This window comes from Caenorhabditis remanei, chromosome V (genome assembly GCF_010183535.1).
Source record: "Caenorhabditis remanei strain PX506 chromosome V, whole genome shotgun sequence".
NCBI classification, from domain to species: Eukaryota; Metazoa; Nematoda; class Chromadorea; order Rhabditida; family Rhabditidae; genus Caenorhabditis; species Caenorhabditis remanei.
The window spans coordinates 745728-768908 of NC_071332.1; the positions used below are offsets into that span (position 1 = coordinate 745728).

At 37.5% G+C, this 23181-nt stretch overlaps 8 protein-coding genes across 8 annotated transcripts; 5 read left to right on the forward strand and 3 right to left on the reverse strand.

Moving 5' to 3' along the window:
- Positions 1 to 124: 124 nt before the first annotated feature.
- GCK72_016519 (uncharacterized protein) lies at positions 125 to 654 on the forward strand (the record flags this gene model as incomplete). The annotated part of the gene is made up of 2 exons (XM_003095696.2): positions 125 to 405; positions 450 to 654. The coding sequence occupies 2 exons, from the start codon at positions 125 to 127 to the stop codon at positions 652 to 654; spliced, it is 486 nt and encodes a 161-aa protein (XP_003095744.2).
- A 2169-nt stretch (positions 655 to 2823) lies between these two features.
- GCK72_016520 (uncharacterized protein) lies at positions 2824 to 5282 on the forward strand (the record flags this gene model as incomplete). The annotated part of the gene is made up of 10 exons (XM_053731545.1): positions 2824 to 2952; positions 3101 to 3214; positions 3258 to 3389; positions 3439 to 3657; positions 3704 to 3831; positions 3875 to 3955; positions 3999 to 4109; positions 4712 to 4862; positions 4909 to 5057; positions 5102 to 5282. The coding sequence occupies 10 exons, from the start codon at positions 2824 to 2826 to the stop codon at positions 5280 to 5282; spliced, it is 1395 nt and encodes a 464-aa protein (XP_053580458.1).
- A 722-nt stretch (positions 5283 to 6004) lies between these two features.
- GCK72_016521 (uncharacterized protein) lies at positions 6005 to 7453 on the forward strand (the record flags this gene model as incomplete). Its single annotated transcript, XM_003095684.2, has 3 exons — positions 6005 to 6024; positions 6069 to 6839; positions 7321 to 7453. 3 exons carry the CDS (start codon positions 6005 to 6007, stop codon positions 7451 to 7453), a joined length of 924 nt encoding a protein of 307 aa, XP_003095732.2.
- A 136-nt stretch (positions 7454 to 7589) lies between these two features.
- Positions 7590 to 10590, reverse strand: GCK72_016522 (uncharacterized protein; the record flags this gene model as incomplete). The annotated part of the gene is made up of 4 exons (XM_003095692.2): positions 7590 to 8011; positions 9577 to 10030; positions 10078 to 10360; positions 10406 to 10590. The coding sequence occupies 4 exons, from the start codon at positions 10588 to 10590 to the stop codon at positions 7590 to 7592; spliced, it is 1344 nt and encodes a 447-aa protein (XP_003095740.2).
- Positions 10591 to 11374: 784 nt separating this feature from the next.
- Positions 11375 to 12654, reverse strand: GCK72_016523 (uncharacterized protein; the record flags this gene model as incomplete). The annotated part of the gene is made up of 4 exons (XM_003095673.2): positions 11375 to 11456; positions 11502 to 11643; positions 11694 to 12268; positions 12629 to 12654. The coding sequence occupies 4 exons, from the start codon at positions 12652 to 12654 to the stop codon at positions 11375 to 11377; spliced, it is 825 nt and encodes a 274-aa protein (XP_003095721.2).
- A 510-nt stretch (positions 12655 to 13164) lies between these two features.
- On the forward strand, positions 13165 to 14495 carry GCK72_016524 (uncharacterized protein; the record flags this gene model as incomplete). Its single annotated transcript, XM_053731546.1, has 4 exons — positions 13165 to 13190; positions 13645 to 14201; positions 14246 to 14381; positions 14429 to 14495. The coding sequence occupies 4 exons, from the start codon at positions 13165 to 13167 to the stop codon at positions 14493 to 14495; spliced, it is 786 nt and encodes a 261-aa protein (XP_053580459.1).
- Positions 14496 to 14570: 75 nt separating this feature from the next.
- GCK72_016525 (uncharacterized protein) lies at positions 14571 to 15523 on the reverse strand (the record flags this gene model as incomplete). The annotated part of the gene is made up of 2 exons (XM_053731547.1): positions 14571 to 14765; positions 15425 to 15523. 2 exons carry the CDS (start codon positions 15521 to 15523, stop codon positions 14571 to 14573), a joined length of 294 nt encoding a protein of 97 aa, XP_053580460.1.
- A 783-nt stretch (positions 15524 to 16306) lies between these two features.
- On the forward strand, positions 16307 to 22534 carry GCK72_016526 (uncharacterized protein; the record flags this gene model as incomplete). The annotated part of the gene is made up of 6 exons (XM_053731548.1): positions 16307 to 16432; positions 16954 to 17078; positions 17925 to 18312; positions 19139 to 19545; positions 20967 to 21270; positions 22316 to 22534. 6 exons carry the CDS (start codon positions 16307 to 16309, stop codon positions 22532 to 22534), a joined length of 1569 nt encoding a protein of 522 aa, XP_053580461.1.
- Positions 22535 to 23181: the final 647 nt, after the last annotated feature.

A 23181-nucleotide genomic window follows, 5' to 3' on the forward strand; every position in this document is an offset into this window, starting at 1 on the left:
CGAAAACAAGAAATCAGTGCGATCATTATCTCTGGTCGGAGCACATTCAAATACTTCAGAAGACGATGAACTTATTGATTTAATTCTTTGTCGTCAAGATGCCAATTGTAGATTGAAGCTCTCCATGGAACACAACTCTAACTTCAAATTCAAAACTGAATACTTTCGAAATACGCCAAGATTAGTGGAACTCCACGATTCTTCCTGGATAAGTTTCGATCAATTTCTTGAAATGGAATCTTTTACTATCGCCTTGTACCGGTCAATATTCAAAATCCCTCATTTCAAGTTATTGATTGAAAAATGGAACAGTGGATGGACACCTAAATGGAGAGTGATAATGGTGGAATCTAGTGAGGAAGTGAACATTGACGAGTGTGTCAACGAATTGGTTGTTTTGGGACGGTGAGTGGTTTCCAATTTTACCGAAGTTCAAGATATGTTTCCAGTTTCTCCGAAGTTCAAGTAGAAAGATCTGAAGTAAAAGATGAATATTCTGATGGAGAAGTATCACAAAGAATCATTTACAAGATTCACCGATCAGATAAAGCAGTTGGGCAGATCGTTGTGGAGAACAGTTTTATGTTTTCGTTGTATGTGATGATTGATTCTGAGAAGAACTCGCGATTTTACCCACCATTGTTCTTGTCATGATAAATAACTTTTACTTATATTTGTGCAGAATCAAACTTCTCCCTTCCCTCTCCCTCTCCCAATTTCAAACTTTCAACTTACCGTTAAAATGTTCATCATCTTCATTTCTCAACTTGTCCTCGTGAGGTTTCTAGCCTCAATTCTAAACACCAGTGGTTTTATTTCCCAGTCAATAAAAAAATAAAAAAATATGTTTCTTTAAACTTTATGTCTCCAACTGTCCAGTCATTGCAAAAATTCTTACAACCAACAGAGGAATGATCCTTGCGTTGCAGACCTAAACTGGATTAGAAGCAATAATACAAAAACTTTTTAAAAACAGAGTAGATCGACTTTTCAAGTTTGGATGGGTTTAAAAAAACGATGAAAAAGATGAGGAGGTGATGGAGAGCGAGAGGAAAAACGGTGTCAGCTGTCAGTGCGCAGTGGAGAAAAAATAAGACTACGTATGTGTGTATTGAAGGGACCAACAAATGAGACGTCTGTTAGTTTTGAGGCAATAATTGGTTTATAATGGGTTAATAAATATTAATATTGACAACATTGGAATTAAACTCACAATTCAAATGGAGTCACTAATTTCAGAACTTGATTAAAAACAAGCATTGGAAGCAGGAATAAAGAGAATTCAGATGGCATTTTGTAATGTTGAAAGAGAAAGAGAAAAGACTAAAAGGTATCGAAAATCGGAGAAGGGAACGGGTCAAGTGTCAGGTGTCACCCCACAGTATATTGGAGACGGAGAAGATTTGTGTGCTTTCGAAGAACACCCGGGGAGAAACCTGTTGAGGTGATTGCGGGTTCATGACAGGTACAGTGCTGTGCTAAAAGATACGAGCTTTGTCTGCTTTCAGTTTAAATTACCAACTTTGAGAGGGTATTACTGTATCCCTGATTGTCCCACAAAGCAAAATATAAAGAAACCATACAAAACAAAGATAGAGCTTTATTTTTGTAGTGGACAACTTTTTTTACAAGCATTTCCTAGAGAGTCACACATCGACAAAGTAAGTTCTCCCTCAAATCAATTTCAGTGCAAAATAGTGTGATTTTCGAGTTTTCCTCTTAAAAGGACCATAACTCTCTAGGGAGTGTCCGTACAAAAAAGTCGTCAACTACAAAAATGGAGCTCAACTTTTAATCTGCATTATTAACTAAAATCTACTGTGTGTGACAATCAAAGCTACTATGACACGCTTTTAAAGTTGGACAGTTTCAACTGAAAACGACTAAAGTTTGTTTTTTTGCCCAGTACTGTATATTCCAAGCGAGTTGATGCTTACTCACACATCACTTAACACGAGAAAATTATACAGAAAGTGTCTTCATTACAAAAGTTTATAGTTTCATTATCTCCTCCTTCTTCACTCTCTTCCTTTTTCCCTCTATCAACTAACCAGATCTAGTCTCTCCATACTTGTCACATAAACTAGTTCGCATCCCCCGCTTGGAGATGTCCACACCACAGAAATGTAGATTCGTTTATTTTCCTTGACCAACCATGTCTTTCAATATGAGACATAAACAAAGTATATTCCCAAGCAGTATGATTTTGATGATGTTTACCTTTTTCTTACTGGTAATCACTGTGATAATTAGTCATAAGCCAAAAACTAAAAATGAGTTTAATTTCCACGGAGGCAATGATTATAAGCCGGAGTTTGTTTACTCGTTGGTTGGTGAGTTTTCGTTTATGGTATTCATTTTATTTTTTGAAGGAATGTATTTTAGAAATCAGAGAACTTCTGACAAATGCATGCAAGTTACCCTATATATTTGTACCAAACGAGGACGATGAGAGCTATGGATTGCAGGATGAAAAAACTGAGAAACATGGTGGGAGGTGGGTTTTTTTTTCTGAAGACTCGGAATTTATTTTCATATTTTCTTGATGTGTACCGTATCGATCAACTTTGATCCTAGAAAAATTTCGATACCAGATTCAGAATCCCCACATTTTCAGCTTTCCGGCCATGCCAATACATACGAAATTTATGTGGTATGAAAGTAGATGACGTGAGGATTCTGAATCTGTATTCAACTTTTGTTTAAAATAAAAATTGACATAGATACATAATCTTTTAGGATTATCGATATTCAGGTCGTTTTGACACTAGAAAAAATTTAAGCCCAGATTCAAAATCCTCAAATTTTTTAGCTTTTTTAGTAATGTCAGCTCACGATTTTCAGAAGCAGCTGCGTACTAAACGAGTTGAACAAAAATATCAATCTAACTTCCGATGGAATCCTCACGTTCCGATCCAGACCAAATATAGACTCACCCACGGATTCTATCAAGTGAGTACAGTAACCCTAGCATACTGTACATAACTAAATATATTTTTGGATGCACCTACTACAAACATAGTGGCTTGTCGGAGCAGTCTTTTGAGGTAACTTTTTTTTGATCTATCGAAACTTACATTTAGATTTTCTTATATTATAGATCCAAAAAGACACCCCTGTCAAAGTGTCATTCTACAACTTTGCCTTCTCATGCGTTCGAAATGGAATCGTGGAATTCCTAAAGCCATTTGTTAACTTTGCAATGATTCCAAATGTATGATATCAGCAGAGCGCGTTTTTTACATTGAGATTTTCAGAACCCGCACCCCGAGTCAATTGCCGTCATCTTTCTCCCATCTATCAATCATAAACTCTTTATGAAAAAAATGGCGCAGAGCAAAAAATTCATGAAGGATAATCAATTCAACTTTGCACAAATTATGAACAAAGTAAGTCTTCCCTCTTAAAACCTAGGAACTTACCTCCAAGTACTTCCAGAAAGAACCAAAACCTCTCAATGACTTGCTCCTTCAACTGGGGATTAATAGTGAGACACAAAATGTGTTTCGAAAAGCGAAAGAGTTCAATTTCACCACATTTTTTTCGGGACCACAACAGATTCGAGATCTGATAGAAGCGGATTTCGATACAACGGATCATCGGAATTTCATCTCGCAATTTTTGATAGATGGGAACTTTTGTTTGAAGGATGGGAGGGTATGACTTGTAAAAAATCCTTTGTCTCGAATGTTTTTTTGGACAGAAACTAGTCAACGACCAACTGGAAAAAATGAGCGCCTTCCTCTCCTCTACCAGCAACTCCAAAGTGTTCTCCACACTATTCCTAGATGACTACGGTACTCATAAAAGTTCTATTGATCATGACTTAAGGTGAGTCAGTCAGATTTGAACGAAAATTGTTCGTTTGTTTCAGTGAAATGCTCACCACTTTGAATCACTCGCGGATTTTTGAGAACACTACATTGATTGTCACTTCTTATGATTTATCTGATAAGTGAGATTTTGGTTTACCTTTTTTTCTGAAGTATTGATTTCAGGGATGTCACAAACGAGAATGACAAGTACCCACTGTTTGCAGTGAGATTGTCGGATAAGTTTATGAAAACTTACAGCGGGAAGCACTATTTCATGAAGATGAATTTCAATAGGTAAGCTACAGTTTCTAGGGGGAAAAGTTTTGTTTTTGTGACACGAAGATTGTAAATAGAGCTTCATTTTCTAAGGCGTTTGGTTGGCGCAAGCGCGAGAGTAAAAGACGCAGAGAAAGCAGACGTTCTCGCTTTTCTGCGCTCTCTCCTCCTTTTAGGGTTCTTTGAAAGCTAGTATCTCAAAAGCGTGAATAGCTATCAAAAAGTTGTGAACTCAAAAAATGTGTAAAATGTACTGTAAATTATTTTTGCACTTGACAATTGTTTTGTAGGTTTTCTAGTTTTCAAGATATTAGCGCTTAAAAGGAGACGTCTGATTTGAATGCGGTTTTTTTTTATTTCACCGTTCCAGCCACCTATCTTTGAAGTTGTATATCTCGAAAGCTAGAGAAGCTACAAAAAAGTTGTCAACAACAAAAATGAAGCTATATCTTTGTTCTGTATGGTTTAAACATAATTTATTCTGTGGGACAGTCGGTAAAACCAGTACGCCCTCTCAAATTCGGTCATTTTCAACTGAAAAAGGCCAAATTGCCTATCTTACTATACGGTACTGTAGATACTATCAACGTTGGTAATTTGCCCGTGAAAACAAATTCCAGACTCCTCTCATCTCTCCATTTCAACAACATGCTTATCGAACTAATCAACCCGAACGAAAAACTTAACAGCACCCCGTTCATAGTCCAACCAACATGGAGGAACTGTGTATCTGAGGGAATCTCAGAGTTCTCATGTATTTGTATGAATATGGTATCCCAAAATGTGGTTCATCAAAAATTGAGAGAATTTGTTCCAGAATCTCTCGTCTGGCTATCCTGAAGATTCCGAGAAGCATTTCGTGAGCACTTTAAGAGAAAAGTTTACAAAAGAGGTGAAACGTCACAAGTGTGTAAAGTCATTCGAAATTGAGGACTACAATTTTTTCTATGACTATTCCATCAATACGTAAGCCCTTCTTTCATCATGGTTATTTTAAAATTCTGTTTCAGCAAAAACGAGATTCGAGGGGTGGAGCTTACAGGTTTCGTAAATATAACAGGACTGTCTGGCGAGAAAAGATTAATGCTGAAGAAGATGTTCACATTCAAACGAAATTTCGAATCGTTTCAAAGTTTTGACACGGCAAGAGTGATAGTCGGACATGAAGTCAATATTGGTATAGCAAGGTGAAAATGTTGTTTTCTATCAGTAAGGCGATAATCTGGTGATTTTGCCCTACTGAACTTGACCGAGGTCATCAAATGTTCATTTCAATTTTTTTCAGCATGTGCGATTTGTGATGTCATTGGAAACTGAAAAATTGATGGGAACATTGTTCAATCTACAGCAAAAAATCTGTTCACTCAGTTATAAAAATGTTTTAATTGTTGTGTGTTATAAGAAAAACTTTTTAAAACTTTAAAAAACTTAACCTGAGTTGACCTTGTCTATTGTTACAGTGATCCTACTACCCGAAAAATAGAAAACTGTAAGGAGGCCGAGAGAGCCTCCTTTTTATCTGATCAAAGTGCAATGATGATTCAGCACACCCTCATAAAAACTTCCAGACCCGGTATCGGATAAAACAAGATATTTGTTGAGATCTGTTAAGATCTGGCATGTAACTAGCAGATTATTGTATTCGCATAGCAGCGAGACTATGTCTAGTCTGCTAAACTCCAGCAATTACCCAGGTTGCACAAGATTGATCGGCAGTAGATGAAAAGACCAATTATACATCTGTCATCAGGTTTCGCCGTCGTCACCTGTCGTCTCTCGTCTCTCTTCCATCACAAAACATCTGTCATATTCGTGTATGAGACTTTCCTACGTTCAACATTTCTTTGATGAACAACATAAAAAACCTCCGGCTTCTTTTTTTGCCAACACTTGTGATTCGAGAGATTGTTAGTATGATGAACCCTTTTGAAATGTAAGTTTCATCTCCGTTTCACAATTCTGCGTTTTTTTTCTCAGATTAAACTTATCGATGGCAAATTCTAGAATTAAGAACGTCGTGCAGTTATATTCTAAGCATGCTAGATATTTCTATAGAATAGAATTCAGTGAGCGACCATCTATTGATTTCACAGGAACAGAGGACATATGGAGATATGAAATAACTGCGGATCGAAATAGAACTGAAGTAGAAGACTACTATCAAAATTCGATGAGAATTATGACGATCTGTGTTTTTGGAAAAGATATTCTAGAAGAAGTGAAATCATGGTTCAAATATATAAAAGAAATTTTCAACATTGATGGAGGTCTCATGGTTATAATCAATCTGGACACATTCCCAGGTCAAAACAAAGCGATAACTGACTGGGTCAATTCTCAAACAACGTGGACAAGACATTGTGACATTGATGGTGAAAAAGTGAGAGATGATGATGTGAAATACGTTTTGAACACTTTGAACATAAGAATTACATTGAATATTTTTGCGAATGTTAGTGATAACTTTCGATTCGAAATTCCTCAGTTTTTGAGTCAACTCTATATTGAAAACGGCGGATGGATAAAATTGAACCAACTTTTGGAGATCGACGCTTCTGAAATTTTTATCCGAAATACTAAGCTGACACGTGACGAGCTGACTGTGTTTTTCAAGAATTGGATGTGCATGAAATCACAAATTGGTCTAGAATGTTTTACGGCTGGTATAGAAAAGCGTGATGATGTCGATACAATTTTAGATGTCCCTCATGAAAATTTCGGTACAGAGACGATTCGGACTTTTGAACTGTGGGTTTTTCAGAACATACAGTACCGCTCAGATGATTCGCCTTTTTCAGTTGCGTATGTCTAACTTTGAGAGTGTGTCATGGTACAACAGACTGTCCCACAAATTTTTTTAGTGGGATCGGACAGACCAAGAGTAGTACTCCATTTTTGTAGTTGACAACTTTTTTGTACGGACACTCCCTAGACAGTTACATATCGACAAAGTAATTTCTCTCTCAAATCGTAAGTGCAAAATAGTGCGATTTTTGAGCTGTTCACTTAAAATGAGCATACTCTCTAGGGAGTGCCAATACAAAAAAGTTGTCAACTACAAAAATATAAATCTACCTTTGATCTGTTTGACCCCAGAAAAAGTTATTTTGTGGGACAGTTAGTTTTACCATGACACACTGTCAAAGTCGGGCATTTTCAATTGAAAAAATGCAAAACTTAATACACTTTTGAGTGGTATTGTTTTTGTGATATAAATTGCTTTTTTCAGAAAAACGCAAGAAATAAAATTACGAGGAGGATCTGAGATTAGAAGATGCGATGGAACAACTGCTGCAATCTTTGTCACTACAGAACCTGATCGTTTAGTTCTTGCAATGATTGTTGTCAAAAAAATGTTCTAGTGTCGTCTGATGAACATTTCGGTTCTCAATAGAGCACATTTTTATATGCCAACTCTGTACAACAAAAAATTTTACCATTTCTCAAAATTTCTTATAATATTTATCTCAAAATATTTGTTTTCAATTAATAAATACATCACTTCTTATTCAACAATTCCAATTCAACAAATGCAAAAATATCTTCAGCGATCTTATGTCCATCCTGAAGGTGATGAAACATCCCACCCTTTGGAAGTTCTGAAACTCTTGTCAAGTTCAGATACCTATCTTCCAAAAGATCCCTGGAACACCTCCAAGGTGTCTGTTTTGAGTAGCTGACTGCAGTGGGGACCCTGGCTTGAGAACTCAACCAGACTGTTTCGTAGTTGTAGCTGTTGTCAAGAATGGTCAGAGCAGATGGGAGAGTTTGTGTCAGCCAGTAGAGATAGATTTCAGTGGAGATCTCGTCGAGAGTGAAGAGTTCGTTGAGGTTGGTGGAAGCGGAGAATGTGGAGAGTTGGCGCCAACGGGATTCTATGTATTTGGCGGTTCCAGATGGGGAGTTGGCGAAGGCGGTGGCTGGAAAAGGAGGGGGATTTAATTCAAATTTCTAGGAAAAAAGAAACAGGATCCAAGGCGTATTGAAACTGAGTGTTCAAAATTGAAAATTCAGAATTCTGAGTGTCGAAAATTTAAACTCATGATATTAGCTCGACACAGTTTTTACAACTGCGCTCCACCGAAAGCTCCTTGAGAAATGTCTTTTTTCTCTGAATCTCCTAATTTCGCACACAATTTTCTTTGGTTTCGATAGAGCGCGGTTGTAAGAAGCCTGGCGTCAGGGTGCTCCACCGGCGGTAAAATCGAATAAAAACCGGTTCTTTTCAACCGGTGAAAATCGTTTCTTCAATCGGTTAATTTCAACCGGTTTTTCAAAAACAAAAACCGATTTAAAACCGAACAAAAATCGGAAGAAATCGATTTTCTTCGATTTTGTTTTGAAAAAAAACCGTTCGGTTTCGGTTTTCATCGGTTTAGAAACCGGTTAAAAAACCGATTATTCTTCGATTTTTACCGATTTTTACCGATTTTCATCGGTTTTTTCTGAAAGTTCAAATTCTACAGTAGTTTGTCACGTTTCAATAACGTCACACGTTTTTTCTATTTTTATAGAAAATTTGAACAAAAATGAGAAATCATTAATTTTAACATAAAATCTAAATTGAGAACAGTGCAAAATATGATAGAAACGTGACAAACTACTGTAGAACTTGAACTTTAAGAAAAAAACCGATGAAAATCGGTAAAAATCGAAGAATAATCGGTTTTATATTATGAATTCATTTTTATCTGTGCATAGGAAGACCGCGCCGCACTCGCGCGGCGGCCACGCCCATTTTTTGCGACAGTGTTCAAAAATGGAACGCAGCGTTAAAATGGGAGTGGGCGTGGCCGCCGCGCGAGTGCGGCGCGGTCTTCCCATGCACAGATAAAAATGAATTCATAATAACCGGTTTCTAAACCGATGAAAACCGAAATCGAACGGTTTTTTTTTCAAAACAAAATCGAAGAAAATTGATTTTTTCCGATTTTTGTTCGGTTTTAAATCGGTTTTTGTTTTTGAAAAACCGACGAATATTTCAACCGATTTTCTTATCAATAACCGATTCAAATCGGTTTTGAAGTATCGGTGGAGCACCCTGCCTGGCGTGCCAATGGAAAACTGAAGATTCTTAGTTTTAAACGAATTCTGATATTTTCAGATTTTCAGGTTCTGATATTCTGAGATTTTAGGATTCTAAGACGTTGGGACTGAATTTGAAATTACAGAAATTCCTTAGTTCCAAACATTAGGTTTTGACTTCTGGCCTCAGCAACAAAGATTTCGAATATGAGATTCAGAATTCAGAACTCAAAAACTTGGATTCTGGATTTTCAGATTTCTTAACTCTTGAATCTAGACGCTCAATTCTCTATTCAACATTCCGAGTCCTCAAATCCTGGCTTCCAGAGTCATAATTCAGGTTTCCAAGTTTCCGAATTCAGGACTCAAGATTCAGAATTCAACGTTTTTAAGTCAGTTCTCTGGATTGTCTGGGTTTCAACTCTGGAGTCAAATTCCAGATTCAACAATTCTAACTCACCAAAAGCCTGTGCATTCGTTGGATATGTAAACTTGTCCTGCTTGAAATAGTCCGCCATATCCGTATGTGGATCCTTTTCTTCCCCCTTTTCCTCGTCATCTTTTCCCATCGCCTTCCACGCATATTTTGCCAGAGTAAAAGTAGAAAACGTGGGTCTCACAAACGGATTCGACACATGTAATCCAGCAACTCTCAACGGATACAAAGACGCCAACAGAGTCGCCAAATCACTACCGTATCCCTCGGTGCCATGCACAAAATATTGAGTAAGATCCAATCGATTCATAAGTTTCCCGAGGATTCTGGCGGTAGCGATCGCATCGAATCCAGGTTTCGCTGGTTTATCGGAGAACAAGAAGCCAGGAAGACTCGGAACGATCACATCAAATTGAATAGGTTCCTCAACACCAAAGTCGAATCCATGTCGCGTTGGATTAGTTAGGATTGGGATGACCTAAAATTATTTTGCATCAAGGATATTAAAATCCATTTGTCGGTTACCTTAAAGAAATCCCAAAAGCTTCCTGGAAATCCATGAAGAATCAGTAAAGGTACCACTCTGGTTTTCTTATCTTTCGGAGGCGTAGACACTCTTAGAAAATGAATTTTCAGCCCTTCAATTTCAGTTTTATACTGCTTAAAGGTGTTAAGGAAGTGTTGATGTTGCTTCCAATCGAACCCGAGGAGCACTTGTTTCAGCTCGTTGAGGTAGGTATCGTACGTTGTGTCATGGAGGGTTGGCAAGAATTTTTCAGATTTTAGGTGATTTTTGAACTTTTGAATTCTGAAAATACACTTAGCAGCTTCTCGAAATAAAACTAAAACTCACTCCTCCTCCTTGACATCAATCGAAAACGAGTACACTTGGTCATCATCTTTCTTGGGGTCATCCAATTTCCAATAGTCATCCGGATCGATTTCCAGAGGTGGGAAATCAGGTTTATGCACGTAAATACTCAGTAATATTGAGAATATGGAGATAACAACGACAGATAAGAAGAACCAGGAACTCATTTTTCTTAGAGAGAAAATCGATAAGAAGTAAGTGACCGAAGTGAGTAAAGTAAATGGTTGAGTTGGTCAAACAAAGTAGTGTGCCGTGCCAACGGGGGGATTGACCGAGAGCCGAGACTGTTGACTTTAGGAACGGAAAAGAGTACGGAGGGGGAATGTGACAAAACACAAGATGGTGTCTGGGGTGAGACGTATTTGACATACTCCGGCTTTATCTGAATTCAATTTTGTGATCCTTGATGAATTGTCTGATATACAGTACTTTGCGAAAGATGCGAACATTGCCCGTTTTCAGTTGAAATATTCAAACTTTAAGAGTGTGTCATGTTAATTCAGATTTTCAAATCTAGTAGGTTTTTAGTGTATCATACAGATCAAAAGCAGAGCTTCAATTTTGCAGTTGACAACTTTTTTTTACGGACATTCGCTAGAGAGTTACATATCGACAAAGTAATTTCTCCTCCAAATCGACCCATTTCAGTGCAAAATAGTGCATTTTCAGGCTTTCCTTTTAAAATGGCCATAACTCTCTAGGGAGTGTCTGTACAAAAAAGTTGTCAACTACAAAAATGAAGATCTACTTTTGATCTGTATGACGCATTAAAAATATACTGGGTGTTACAATCAGAACTCGTATAAACCACTCTCAAAGTTGGTCATTTTCCACTGAAAACGGGCAAAGTTCGTATACTTTTGCATGTCACTGTATAAGTTTCCGATATGAAACAAGTTTATTTCAAAACTACAATTTATTTACTAAGATCCATGTAATGTACCCGATGAATCAATTGCTCAAACCTTTCTTCCCCGATCTCCGCTTTTTGACCATCACAAATTTCTCCACAAGATGATCCTCCAAGTTGTAACTGAAATCAAAAATACAATCACGCTCCATCAACAAAAAAACTCACTACTTCACTTTTACCTCCTCGACATTATTATCTAAACCGTCATTCCACACTCCTCCATCCAAATTCTCCAATTCCTCGTATCTCAACTGGATATATCTATCCTTCTTACGATCCAATCGATTCCAGTAGCCATCTCGTTGCCCTGAAGATAAAAAAAGTTTAACGAAAGTTTAAAAGAGCGCATTTACTCACAACCACGACTATTATAATCACGGCTTTGAAATCGTTTCTTCATCAGAGTCACAATATTGGCAGGAGGTCTTAAAAAGTTATATGAAGCAATGGGGTCATCATCGCTCTCCTCGAAATTATTCATCTGCCCCAGAAAGTTTTTATACACCTGTCCCCTCACAGATTTTTCCTTATACTCCTTGTTGTCTTTCAAATAACAAAACTTCATAACTGGATACAAGTCCTCAAAATAATGAGAATACAAGTAGAATGCAGCAGCAAAACAAAGTGGAAACTCATAGTTCCTCGCTTGCTTCCTCTCCACTACAGTAACCCTCCACCCCTTATTCAGTTGGGTGAGCTCTTCCAAAAGATCCACTCCAATCGAATCTTCTGCTTCCCATCGTCGTTTTCTATTCAGGGAATACAAGATGTTGGGTTGAAAGTCAGAGTACTCCGATTGTAGATGATCAGATGGAATAGGAATGTAGATGGACTTCAAAATAGAGGCACGGATTTTCAGAGGATGAAGAACGTATTCAGCGAGGCTATGTCTTATATGATCTTGGTTGGGAGAAGGTCTGCTATGCTTACTCCTGGAAAAAATATATATTCGGAAGGTCATATCTCAAAAACTATCAGCGCTATCAAAATTTTCTCAACTACTGAAATTCGTGAAATTTCATGTAGACTATTTTAGTAGTTGATAACATTTTTGTAAAGCGGTGTCTAGGAGAGATATGGCATGTTAAAGTCAAGAAATAGGGGGCGGAGAAAGCTAACCTTGTCTCAACAGTTTACTCTTATAACTAAAGCGATATATCAGTTAATTTATCCTCAATCTTTATGAAACTTGGCAGAAATATGAATACAAACATGGTGAATTTGATACATTTTACCGTTAGACCCTAAAGTGGCAACTAATTCTAATAACTGTCAAGAAATTAAAAACTCACCAATAGTAGATATCCTCCTCCTCCATGGCCTGACAGAAACCCTGAACAACTGCCTCTTTTTATTCATTGTTGTTGTTAAGTATTTCGCAACCGATACAGATAAAATTCGTGTTTTGTTGTTACCTATTTGTTTAGTCATACACGAAATAGATTCTTATCAAGAAGTCGAAAGGTCAGTTTACTCATAGGGAGTTTCTGTAGAAAGGTTTCCAGATAAGTCCAAATGAGTCCAAATGCGTTTTCTCTATTTTCCGTTCTAAGAGTTTACTGAGTCAACATTGCCTATCAATCGTTGTCTTGCACATTCCATATATCATCTCTCTGTTAAAAATTATTTGTTAAAACTCGTTAGCAGACACTTGTCATAATTCCAAATTCAGAATTTTCACCAAAGTTTCGATTTCCAGATAAAAATACTTGAGTCAATAAACAAACATTACGTGGATAAACACCACGAAATTTATTTGGTTGATTGTGAAATATTGAACAACAAATGAATAAAAAGGGTGGTTGTTGAGGGAGAGAGGAGTGTGGTGATGGATGAGGAGGAGATATATTATTGGTGAGTTTTTGTTGAATTTTTGCAAAATTTTAGTAACTTTTTGTTATATCGTTAGGTGGCAGGAGAGTGGAGTATAAATGCCCCTTTATTTACACAAGGAATAACCGAAAACTACTAGTTCTCTAGGCTTATGTAGGCAGATCTTCTTACCACGTATGACCTCAGCGTTAGGCGATCACTAGGATAGGCCATGCTAGTTCAGGCCACAACACTTTTTGAAACCTCTTCTAGTTTCAGGTCAAGGTTTGACCATTTTCAGTTTCATAACCATAGGACTTCGTCTGTGTCTCCCCCCTTTCCGAAACTTGCTCTCTTTATAAACTGCCGAACACTACAGATAAACGTGTTCGATTGGCGCAGATGGTAGAAATCTCGCTTTTGGAAAATTATTGCCCAAGTTCGATTCCACATGCCGTTTTTCCATTTTTTACTTTCTTTTTTTTTCTTTTTTCAGGAGAAAACATGGAAGACCATCCCCCGACAATGACCGCCTCAGAAGTGCCCTCGCTGAATACGTTCTTCATCCTCTGAAAACCCGTGCCTCTATCTTGAAATCTACCTACATTCCTATTCCATCTCTCCATCATGAGTACCCTGACTTTCAACCCAACATCTTGTATTCCCTGAACAGAAAACGACGATGGGAAGCAGAAGATTCGATTGGAGTGGATCTTTTGGAAGAACTCACCCAACTGAATAAGGGGTGGAGGGTTACTGTAGTGGAGAGAGTCATTGGAATGACCTCTGTATATTTGTATGGGTTGTGTGGGGATCGTTTCGAGGAGTTCTATCCGATTAAGAAATTCCATTATTTGAATGACAACAATGAGTATATGAAGAAAGTTGTGAAGTCAGTGCGAGGCCAGACTTATCACAACTTTTTGAGACATGAGGAGGCGGAGCCTAGGGACCAGGGATCCATTGCTTCATATCACTTTTTGAGAGCTCCTGCCAATATTGTGACTTTTTTGAAAAAGCGATTCCAAGACAGCAATTATCATGGTCATAGGTGTAAGTAAATGTGCTCTATTGTACTTTCCTTAATTTACCTTCAGGGCCACGAGCTGGTTATTGGAATCGGGTGAATCGGGGAAAGGATAGAAGGATCGAGTTGAGATACGAGGAATTGGAAGATTTGGAGCAAGAGGAGCAAGTGGAGCAGGTAGATCATGATGAAAAGGAAGTGAAATAGTAAGTTTTTTCGGTGGAGCGCGATTGCATACTTGAACCAATTTCAGTTACAACTTGGAGGATCATCTAATTGATAAGTTTGTGATGGTGAAGAGGAGAAAATCGGTTAAATAATATAAATATTTATAAATATATGTATTCTGAACGAGTTTTTGAGATTTGAGATTCCAAGTCTCCACTTCCACCACGTCACCCTTCCACGTGGATTCTCACATCTTCCTTCCCACCCTTCAACCTCTGATCATCCTCATCCTTCTTGAAGTCCTTATTCAAGTGATAACTATTCTCATCTTCTTTTCTCAATTGACAAGAAGCACAAATCAACCAAAACCCGCATCCGATGAATAGTATCATGAGGCATGTGGCCATCATCATGTCGAAAAACTGGAAGTTTTTCGTTTTAGGTTAAGGCATACTTGTCAACAGACATGAGCGGAAGAGTTGACGGAAGAAATCCTTAAATTGGCGGAGTAGCTTTTCTTTGGGACGGTAGCAAAAAGTGTTCAATAGATAAAATTTGCAGCATAAATTTGTCTATCGAATGGAAAAAACAAGACATGTAAATATTGAAAACTAAACGAGTTACAGTCAGTTTAAGCCTAATGGTCTCAGGGCGGAAGGCGGAATACAGGCTTAAACTGACTGTAACTCGTTTAGTTTTCAATATTTACATGTCTTGTTTTTTCCATTCGATAGACAAATTTATGCTGCAAATTTTATCTATTGAACACTTTTGCCTACCGTCCCAAAGAAAAGCTACTCCGCCAATTTAAGGATTTCTTCCGTCAACTCTTCCGCTCAGCTCTGCTTGTCAAAGCCCGCTTCAAAAAATGAACAAATTTTTTTAAATTTTTTAAATTTTTCATCGAAAATGTCCACATTTCTGATGAATTTCCAGATTTTCGTCTAATTCTGAATGATAGTCAAAAATTTGACTTTTTCGCGATAAAATTCAAAAAAAAATCGAAAAAACTTGAAATTTCAACTTTGGCGCCAAATGATCCGGGCCTTGACAAGTATGAGTAAAGGGGATTTTCGCATACCGAATCTTCATCATAAAAATTGACAATTTCCAGAGTTACATGATTCCAAGTGCCATTTGTTTTTGTAGACGCGACGGTTTTGACGGTTTTGTTTTTCATTTGTTAGAAATACTTTTTAGAATAACTTTTTGACATTCAATGCTCTAGAATTGTCATTTTACGTGTTTTTTATATTTTTTCTTAAAAAATACGCTGAAAATCTCTGAAAATCTGCAAAAATCAGAAAAAATCATTCCTCCCGTAAATAAAAAGTCCGGTGTGGATTTACGCTAAACAGTGCGCACAGGCGGGATATCGGAGTGTCGTACTGACTTTTAATGAGATTTGAACCTGAAGACGTCATAGAATGTTGGTGGATTCTGATGGAATTTTGGGGTTTTTAGACTCAAATTTCGTGAATTTTTACATAAAAATTACTAGAAAGTCTAAATTCCACATTTAAATGGTAATTTTATAGTTTTCAGTCATTTTTTGCTATTTGTTCATTTTGTTGTTGTTCTCATATTGTTTCATTGATCTCTTGCATTTCACTAATAAAAATTCTTCATATTTTACATATTAATACCATAATTTCAAGGAAATTACATTAAAATCAGGATTTCTCACCGTTTCTATCATTTTTCTTATCACTTTTATCACTTTTTTCTGAAAAAAAAAGAAAAAAGTCATCGGAAATATGAAAAAAATCGCCAACCGGAATCATTTTTTATTATGATTCAACTGTTTGCGCTGCCGGCATCATCGAGATTCTTTACACATCGCACCACCCATAATCTTATTGATTTTCCGCACTCACTCGATTTTCTTATTTTTCTCTCACAAGAATTCCGTCACAATCTTATCAAAAAAGGAATTTCTAGACCCAATTATGCACATTAGGCAATGAATCGGACGTTCTCGTTGCGCCGAAAAGTGAAAAAGTCGGAGATTTCGACGCCGAGCAATTTCGAGCACAGGATTCATGCGGGATTCGATGCGAGGACCGGCTCGTATACGGGATTGCCGAAAGTAGGTGGAAAAATCTCATTTTTCACAGGAAAATGGCAAAAAACAATGCAACAATAGGATTTTTATTGATTTTCACAGCGAAATCTGTGAAAAATTGAAATTTCAGCATATTTTCCAATAAAAAAGCTCAAAAATTCAATTTTTGAATGTTTCCCAGCAATTTCTATCTAAAAAATCCAATTTTCCCAGTCATTTTTACTATAAAAACGCGAAAACCCATATATTTCAATTTTCACAGCGAAATCTGTGAAAAATTTGAATTTATAGCGTATTTGCCATGAAAAAGCTTTAAAACCTCATTTTTGAGTGTTTCCTAGCAATTTCTACTTCAAAAACTCAATTTTTCAGATAAAAATGGCTGAAAACAAAGCAAAAGTGGAATTTTGAATGATTTTTCTCAAGAAAATGTCAAAAATTGAGTTTTTTAAGCAAAAAATGCAGTGTTTCCTACCAATTTCTATCTCAAAAATCCAACATTTCCAGCCATTTTCGCTGAAAAAACGCCAATTTTCCATTTCCAGCAATGGCAAGCACTTCTGGGACCACCTCGTTCCATCGCCCGTCCCAAGCCAATGGTCGATCCATCTTGCATCACTCCTGTAGACGTCGCCGAGCTGAAAACCGTTATTCGTGGACCGTCTTCAAGGTGAAAATTGTAAAAAATTTCGGGTCGGGCCCCATTTTTTCTTGAAAATTTCCGAAAATATTCCTTTCTCTCTAAAAACGCGTCAAAGGCGCGCCAAACCATTAGAATACTTAAAAGAGAATCAAAGGCGCGCCAGACAGACAATTTCGCTCTTAAAACGCGACAAAGGTACGCCTGACAGGTCAAAAATGTCGATAATTAGAGTTTGGCGTCATCAAAATGCGTCAGAGGTGCGCCAGACCGTCAAGAAGTAGAAAACGCGTCAAAGGTACGCCTGACAGTCCAAAAATGTCGGTAATTTGAGTTTGGCGTCATCAAAATGCGTCAGAGGTGCGCCAGACCGTCAAAAAGTAGAAAACGCGTCAAAGGTACGCCTGACAGTCCAAAAATGTCGATAATTTGAGTTTAAATGCGTCAGAGGTGCGCCAGATCGTCAAAAAGTAGAAAACGCGTCAAAGGTACGCCTGACAGTCCAAAAATGTCGATAATTTGAGTTTGCCGTCATCAAAATGCGTCAGAGGTGCGCCAGACCGTCAAAAAAGTAGAAAACGCGTCAAAGATACGCCTGACAGTCCAAAAATGTCGACATTTAGAGTTTGATGTCATCAAAATGCGTCAGAGGTGCGCCAGGCCGTCAAAAAGTAAAAAACGCGTCAAAGGTACGCCTGACAGTCCAAAAATGCCGATAATTTGAGTTTAAATGCGTCAGAGGTGCGCCAGACCGTCAAAAAGTTGAAAAACCTGGTTTTAGAGCGTTTTTAGAGTAGTTTGTTTCGAAAAATCTGAAAATTTTCGAAAAAAAAGAGATTTTTCCTAAAATTTATTCAATAAGTTCAGTTTTTCCAGATACAACTCACCACTTCCTTTCGGAATTCCAAACTCTCCGATGCCTAGTGTCGCCAGAAGTAACAGCCTTCGAATATCGTCTACTCCAACCATCGTCAATGTCTCCTCATCACGACAATCATCGTTCCGCCCGTCTCTTCCGCCTGTCAGTCAACGTGGATACCCGTTTAATGATCCGAATTATGCACCGCTTCCACTGAGAAACAACAATCAGAGACCTCCTTCCTCAATGCAGACGACGTTCGGAGTGGAGCAGCCACGTCATCAGGCTCCATCAATCACGACGATTGTGGCTCCACCGTCGTCGAGAACGATGGCTCCGAAGGGATTGACGACGCCAATGATTAGTAGGCAACCGAAGTGTACAGAAGGTGTTAGTGATGAGGAGGTTCGTTTATGGAGAATTTTAAGAAAATTTTCAGCTAGAAAGTCTCAGAAATTCGAGAAAAATGTAATTTTTCAACTGAAAACTTGAATTTGTTGAAAAAAACAAGAAATTATTGCGTTTTTCCCAATTTTCAGCTTCTAAAACTAGAAATTCACATTAAAAGTTTCTCGAAAAATTTGAATTTTCAGTCATTTTTTGTTGAAATTCAATAGTTAAATACCCCTTTTTTTAAAGATAATTTGCTCCTGAAAAATCGGTCAAAAAACTAGAAAATCGCTGGTTTTGATTTGAAAAATCTTTTGTTTTAAGCCAAAAACCTCATTTTCCGCAAAATTCGTCAGAAAACTCTGTAATTTTGAGCATTTTTTCCCAAGAAATTCGAATTTCTCACATCAAAAACTCCAAATTTTCAGTTCCAAATTCATCAGAAAATCTGCTAAAAACGCTGGTTTTCTTTTCAAAAACTCATGAAAAATGGATTTTTAGCGAAAAAACTACAAGATTTGTATATTTTCAGCGAAAATTATAGTGTTTTTTCCCAATTTTCAGCTTTTTTAAAGCAAAATTTGCTATCTTTTTTCAGCCAAAACCCTCTTTTTTTTAACAAAATTTAAATTGAAATCATAAGCAAAACCTGTTATTTTCAGCATTTTTTCTCGCGAAAACCGACTTTTTCACTCAATTTTTGTTGAGAATCTGAAAAAGTAGAGATTTTTAGAAAAATTTGCTTCTTTTTTTTAGTCAAAAACCTCAAAGAATCTGTTATTATCCTCATTTTTCGCCTACTAAAACCGACTTTTCCCCATCAAAAATTCCCTCATTTCAGTTCCGAAAAGCTCTAAAATTCGTCGTCGACAGCAATGATCCCCGTTCTGACCTCACAGACTACAAACAAATCGGCGAGGGATCCACTGGTGTCGTCGACGCCGCCTATAAAATCTCCACAAAACAAATTGTGGCGGTGAAACGAATGAATCTGAAGAAACAACAGAGACGAGAACTTTTATTCAATGAAGTTTCGATTCTTCGTCAATATCAACATCCGAATATCGTTCGATTCTTCTCTTCTCATCTAGTTGATGAGGAGCTTTGGGTTGTGATGGAATTCATGGAAGGGGGCTCTCTAACAGATATTGTGACGGCGACTCGAATGACTGAACCACAAATTGCAACGATTTCTCGTCAAGTTCTCGGGGCTCTAGATTTTCTTCATGCCAGAAAAGTTATTCATAGGTTGGTAAAACTATTTCTCTGTTGAAAATCTGAATTTTAGCCTTCTCCGGATTTCTGGTCTAACTCGGATTTTAGGTTTTCCCCGGATTTTGAAAATTTTTCGAAAATCCTGGAAAGAAAAAAGAGATTCGGAATCGAAAGTTGTGGATTCTGAAATAGGTCATCTCTAAAAGTAAGGATTGACTCAAAAATCTCTTTTTCATTCTTCTTTTTCTTCCCCGAATTCTGATAATCTGGGGAAGAAAAAAGACGTTGGCATAACTTTTACACCTATAGAAAAAGTTCGGCCACCGCTGTTTGAATTTTTTCGTTTTCTGACAAATAACTCGTGTTTTATAGCAAAAAAAAGACAGTCAATGGCCTACGATCCGACAACTCGGCCAGCGTGATATTCCACCACTAGAATGACCTCACAGCTGGAATTTTTTTCGATTTTCAAGCAAAAATAGCTGGAAAATCGAAAAATTCAGCAAATTTCTAAGTTTCCTCCTCAAAATATTACGGTAGCACTCGTTTCAAGCTGTGAGGTCATTTTAGTGGTGGAATATCATGATGGCCGAGTTGTCGGATCCTAGGCCACAACTGTATTTTATTGCCATAAAACGCAAGTTTTCCGACAGAAAAGGAAAAAAAACTCAAAGTAATCAGTGCTGGCCGAGCATTTTCTATAGGTGTAAAACAGAGCTGTGCGGAAGTAAAATTTTCAAAAAAGGAAGAAGGAAGAAGGAATAACATTTTCAAAAAGGAAGAAGGAAAAAGGAAGAAGGAACGAAAATTTTCAAAAAGGAAGAAGGAAGAAAGAAGAAGGAAGTGAAAAAAGCCCGGAAGAACGAAGAAGGAAGTTGGGTCCGAACCCGGAAGTCGGAAGTAAATTTTGAAAATGACAAATTTGAAGAAAAAATTTTCTAGCCATCCCTGAAAACCAATTTTGGCGCTGTTTTGCATACAAAAATCCATTAAAAATCACCAAAACTCCGCTGAAATTCCGTCGAAAATTACAAAATTTTTGTGAACTTTTAACACGGAAGTCGGAAGTGGCGAACAATTTCAACGGAAGAAGGAAGAAGGAAGAAGGAATAAAATTTCAAAAAAGGAAGAAGGAAAAAGGAAGAAGGAAGTGAAAAAATGCCCGGAAGAAGGAAGAAGGAAGAAGGAAGAAGGAATTCCGCACAGCTCTGGTGTAAAAGTTCGGTCAGCTTCTTTTTTCTTCCCCAGATTTTCAAAATTCGGGGAAGAAAAAAGAAGAATGAAAAAGTGATTTTTGTGTCAATCCTTACTTTTAGAGATCACCGAATCCCTTGTTTCTTTCCAGGATTTTCAAATTTTTTCAAAATCCGGGGAAGACCTAAAATCCGAGTTAGGCTAGAAAAAGGCTGAAATTCGAGAAAAAACAGATTTTCGGCAATTCTCACTTTTTGCAGAGATATCAAAAGTGACTCGATTCTCCTAAAACGAGACGGAACCGTCAAACTAACAGATTTCGGTTTCTGTGGTCAACTATCGGAAGAAGTTCCCCGTCGACGGTCTCTCGTCGGAACTCCATACTGGACGGCGGCTGAAGTGATCGCCCGTGAGCCATATGACACTCGAGCGGATATCTGGTCATTCGGAGTGATGTTGATAGAAATGGTTGAAGGAGAACCACCGTTCTTTAATGATCAACCATTTCAAGCGATGAAAAGGATACGAGATGAACCGGAAGCACGGTTTAGTCGGCATGCTAAGGTGATTCGGAGTTGATATTTCGATCCATTTTACAGACAAAAATTAGCGAAAATCTGAAAATTTCACTAATTTAAACAAAAATGGAATGATACTTGACAATTTTAGGCACTTTTTCAGCTAGTTTCGAGATTTTTTTGGTTAAAGTTCCCAAACTTTACAACCGCGCTCCGTCGGAATCCTCGGTAGAGCGCTGTTGTAAGAATAGTGCAGTGATAATAGGAAACCAATATTTCAGTAATAATTTTAAATCCAGCCGAAAATCTCATATTTACACAAAACTTTTCAATTTTTAATCCAAAAACCTTACTTTTTGTCTGGTTTTTCTAAAGTTTTATCATCAGTTTGTCACTTTTAAACGTTTTCTTGGAGTATATGCTAAAAATCGCACCACAACTCGTTTTCCTGACTCAAAATGAGCATTCGTGGAAGTTTTCCACGCGAGTTTTTTCCACCGTGTAGTCCTCTCGGACAAAATTATTTCTCAATTTCTCGTTTCCCTTCTTTTTTGCGATATAAATTGAAAAAAAGCGAAAGTTTGTTGAAAAAAGCAAGGAAATAATAGCAGAGCAAATTCGTTACAACTGCGCCCCGCCGCAAACGAGAGAGTATCGGCGAGAAACGCAGAGGTTTTTTTTTCTGGCGGGAAACAGATTTTCATCATTTTTGATCAATTTTCACAAGTTTTAATTTAAAATTTGCCAATTTCCGAAAGAAAATTATGCGAAAATAGATCAAGAATGGTGAAAATCTGTTTCGCGCCAGAAAAACTCTGCGTCTCTCGTCGATACTCTCTCGTTTGCGGTGGGCGCAGTTGTAAGAAGGCATGGGCTGCTAATAAGGTATTGAGAAATAATTTTGTCCAAGAGGACTACAAGGCGCAAAAACTCTTCCACCAAAGCTCATTTTGAGTCAGAAGAACCGGAATTGTAGCGTTTAGAGCGATTTTAGCATATGCTCCAAGAAAACGGTTGAATTTTCTGAATTATCATAATCGAGAACTAAAAAACAATATGACTTCAGTCCTCCTTTAACTTTGCTCTCCCAGGTGACTCCCGAACTGAGTGATCTCCTCAACCACTGCATTGTGAAAGACGTCAACCAACGGTGGTCATCTCGAGATCTACTCCATCATCCATTTTTCGTCAAATCTCAACATCCCTCATCGATTGCTCCGCTTCTTCTTCAACTTCAAGGAAACACTATTAATGGAAACACTACACAACAACTACAACAACACTCTCAAATCACTACTGTTATTCAATAATTTTTAGTATTTTTTAATTTTTTTTTTTACTTTTTTCACTTCTCACCAGGGCTGTGCGGGACTCGGAAATTTCGGAATTCGGGACTTTACCGAATTTTTTTTCAGAAATTTCGGAAACTCGGTTTTTCAGGTTTTTTATAGTCAAAATCTGTAAAAATGCAGTAAAAAACTGAAAAATTCTGTGATTTTTGACACAGGTTTGACTTTTTGACACAGTCCACGTTGGTTTTGCAGCAAATTTTCGATTCCACAGAAGTTTTATTATTACTGTCGAAAAAATAAAGTTTCGACAAGGATTTTCAAAAAAAAATTTCGCTGACTGGAACACGCAATCGCATGAAGTTGTGGGCGGAGCTTAAACTGCAAGCTTAATTAAGCGACGCGGTTCTAATTCCAGTTGTTTTTTTCCAAATTAAGAACCGCGCCGCTTGCAGTTTAAGCTCCGCCCACAACTTCATGCGCTTGCGTGTTCCAGCCCGCGAAATTTTTTTTTGAAAATCCTTGTCGAAACTTTATTTTTTCGACAGTATCACGAAACTATTTGATGTTTCGGAAAGTTCGGAAATTATGGAATTTACGAATTTCCGTTCCTCACATCCCTGCTTCTCACCCCTCCCTCCCAGATCAGTATTAACTCTTTTCACCAG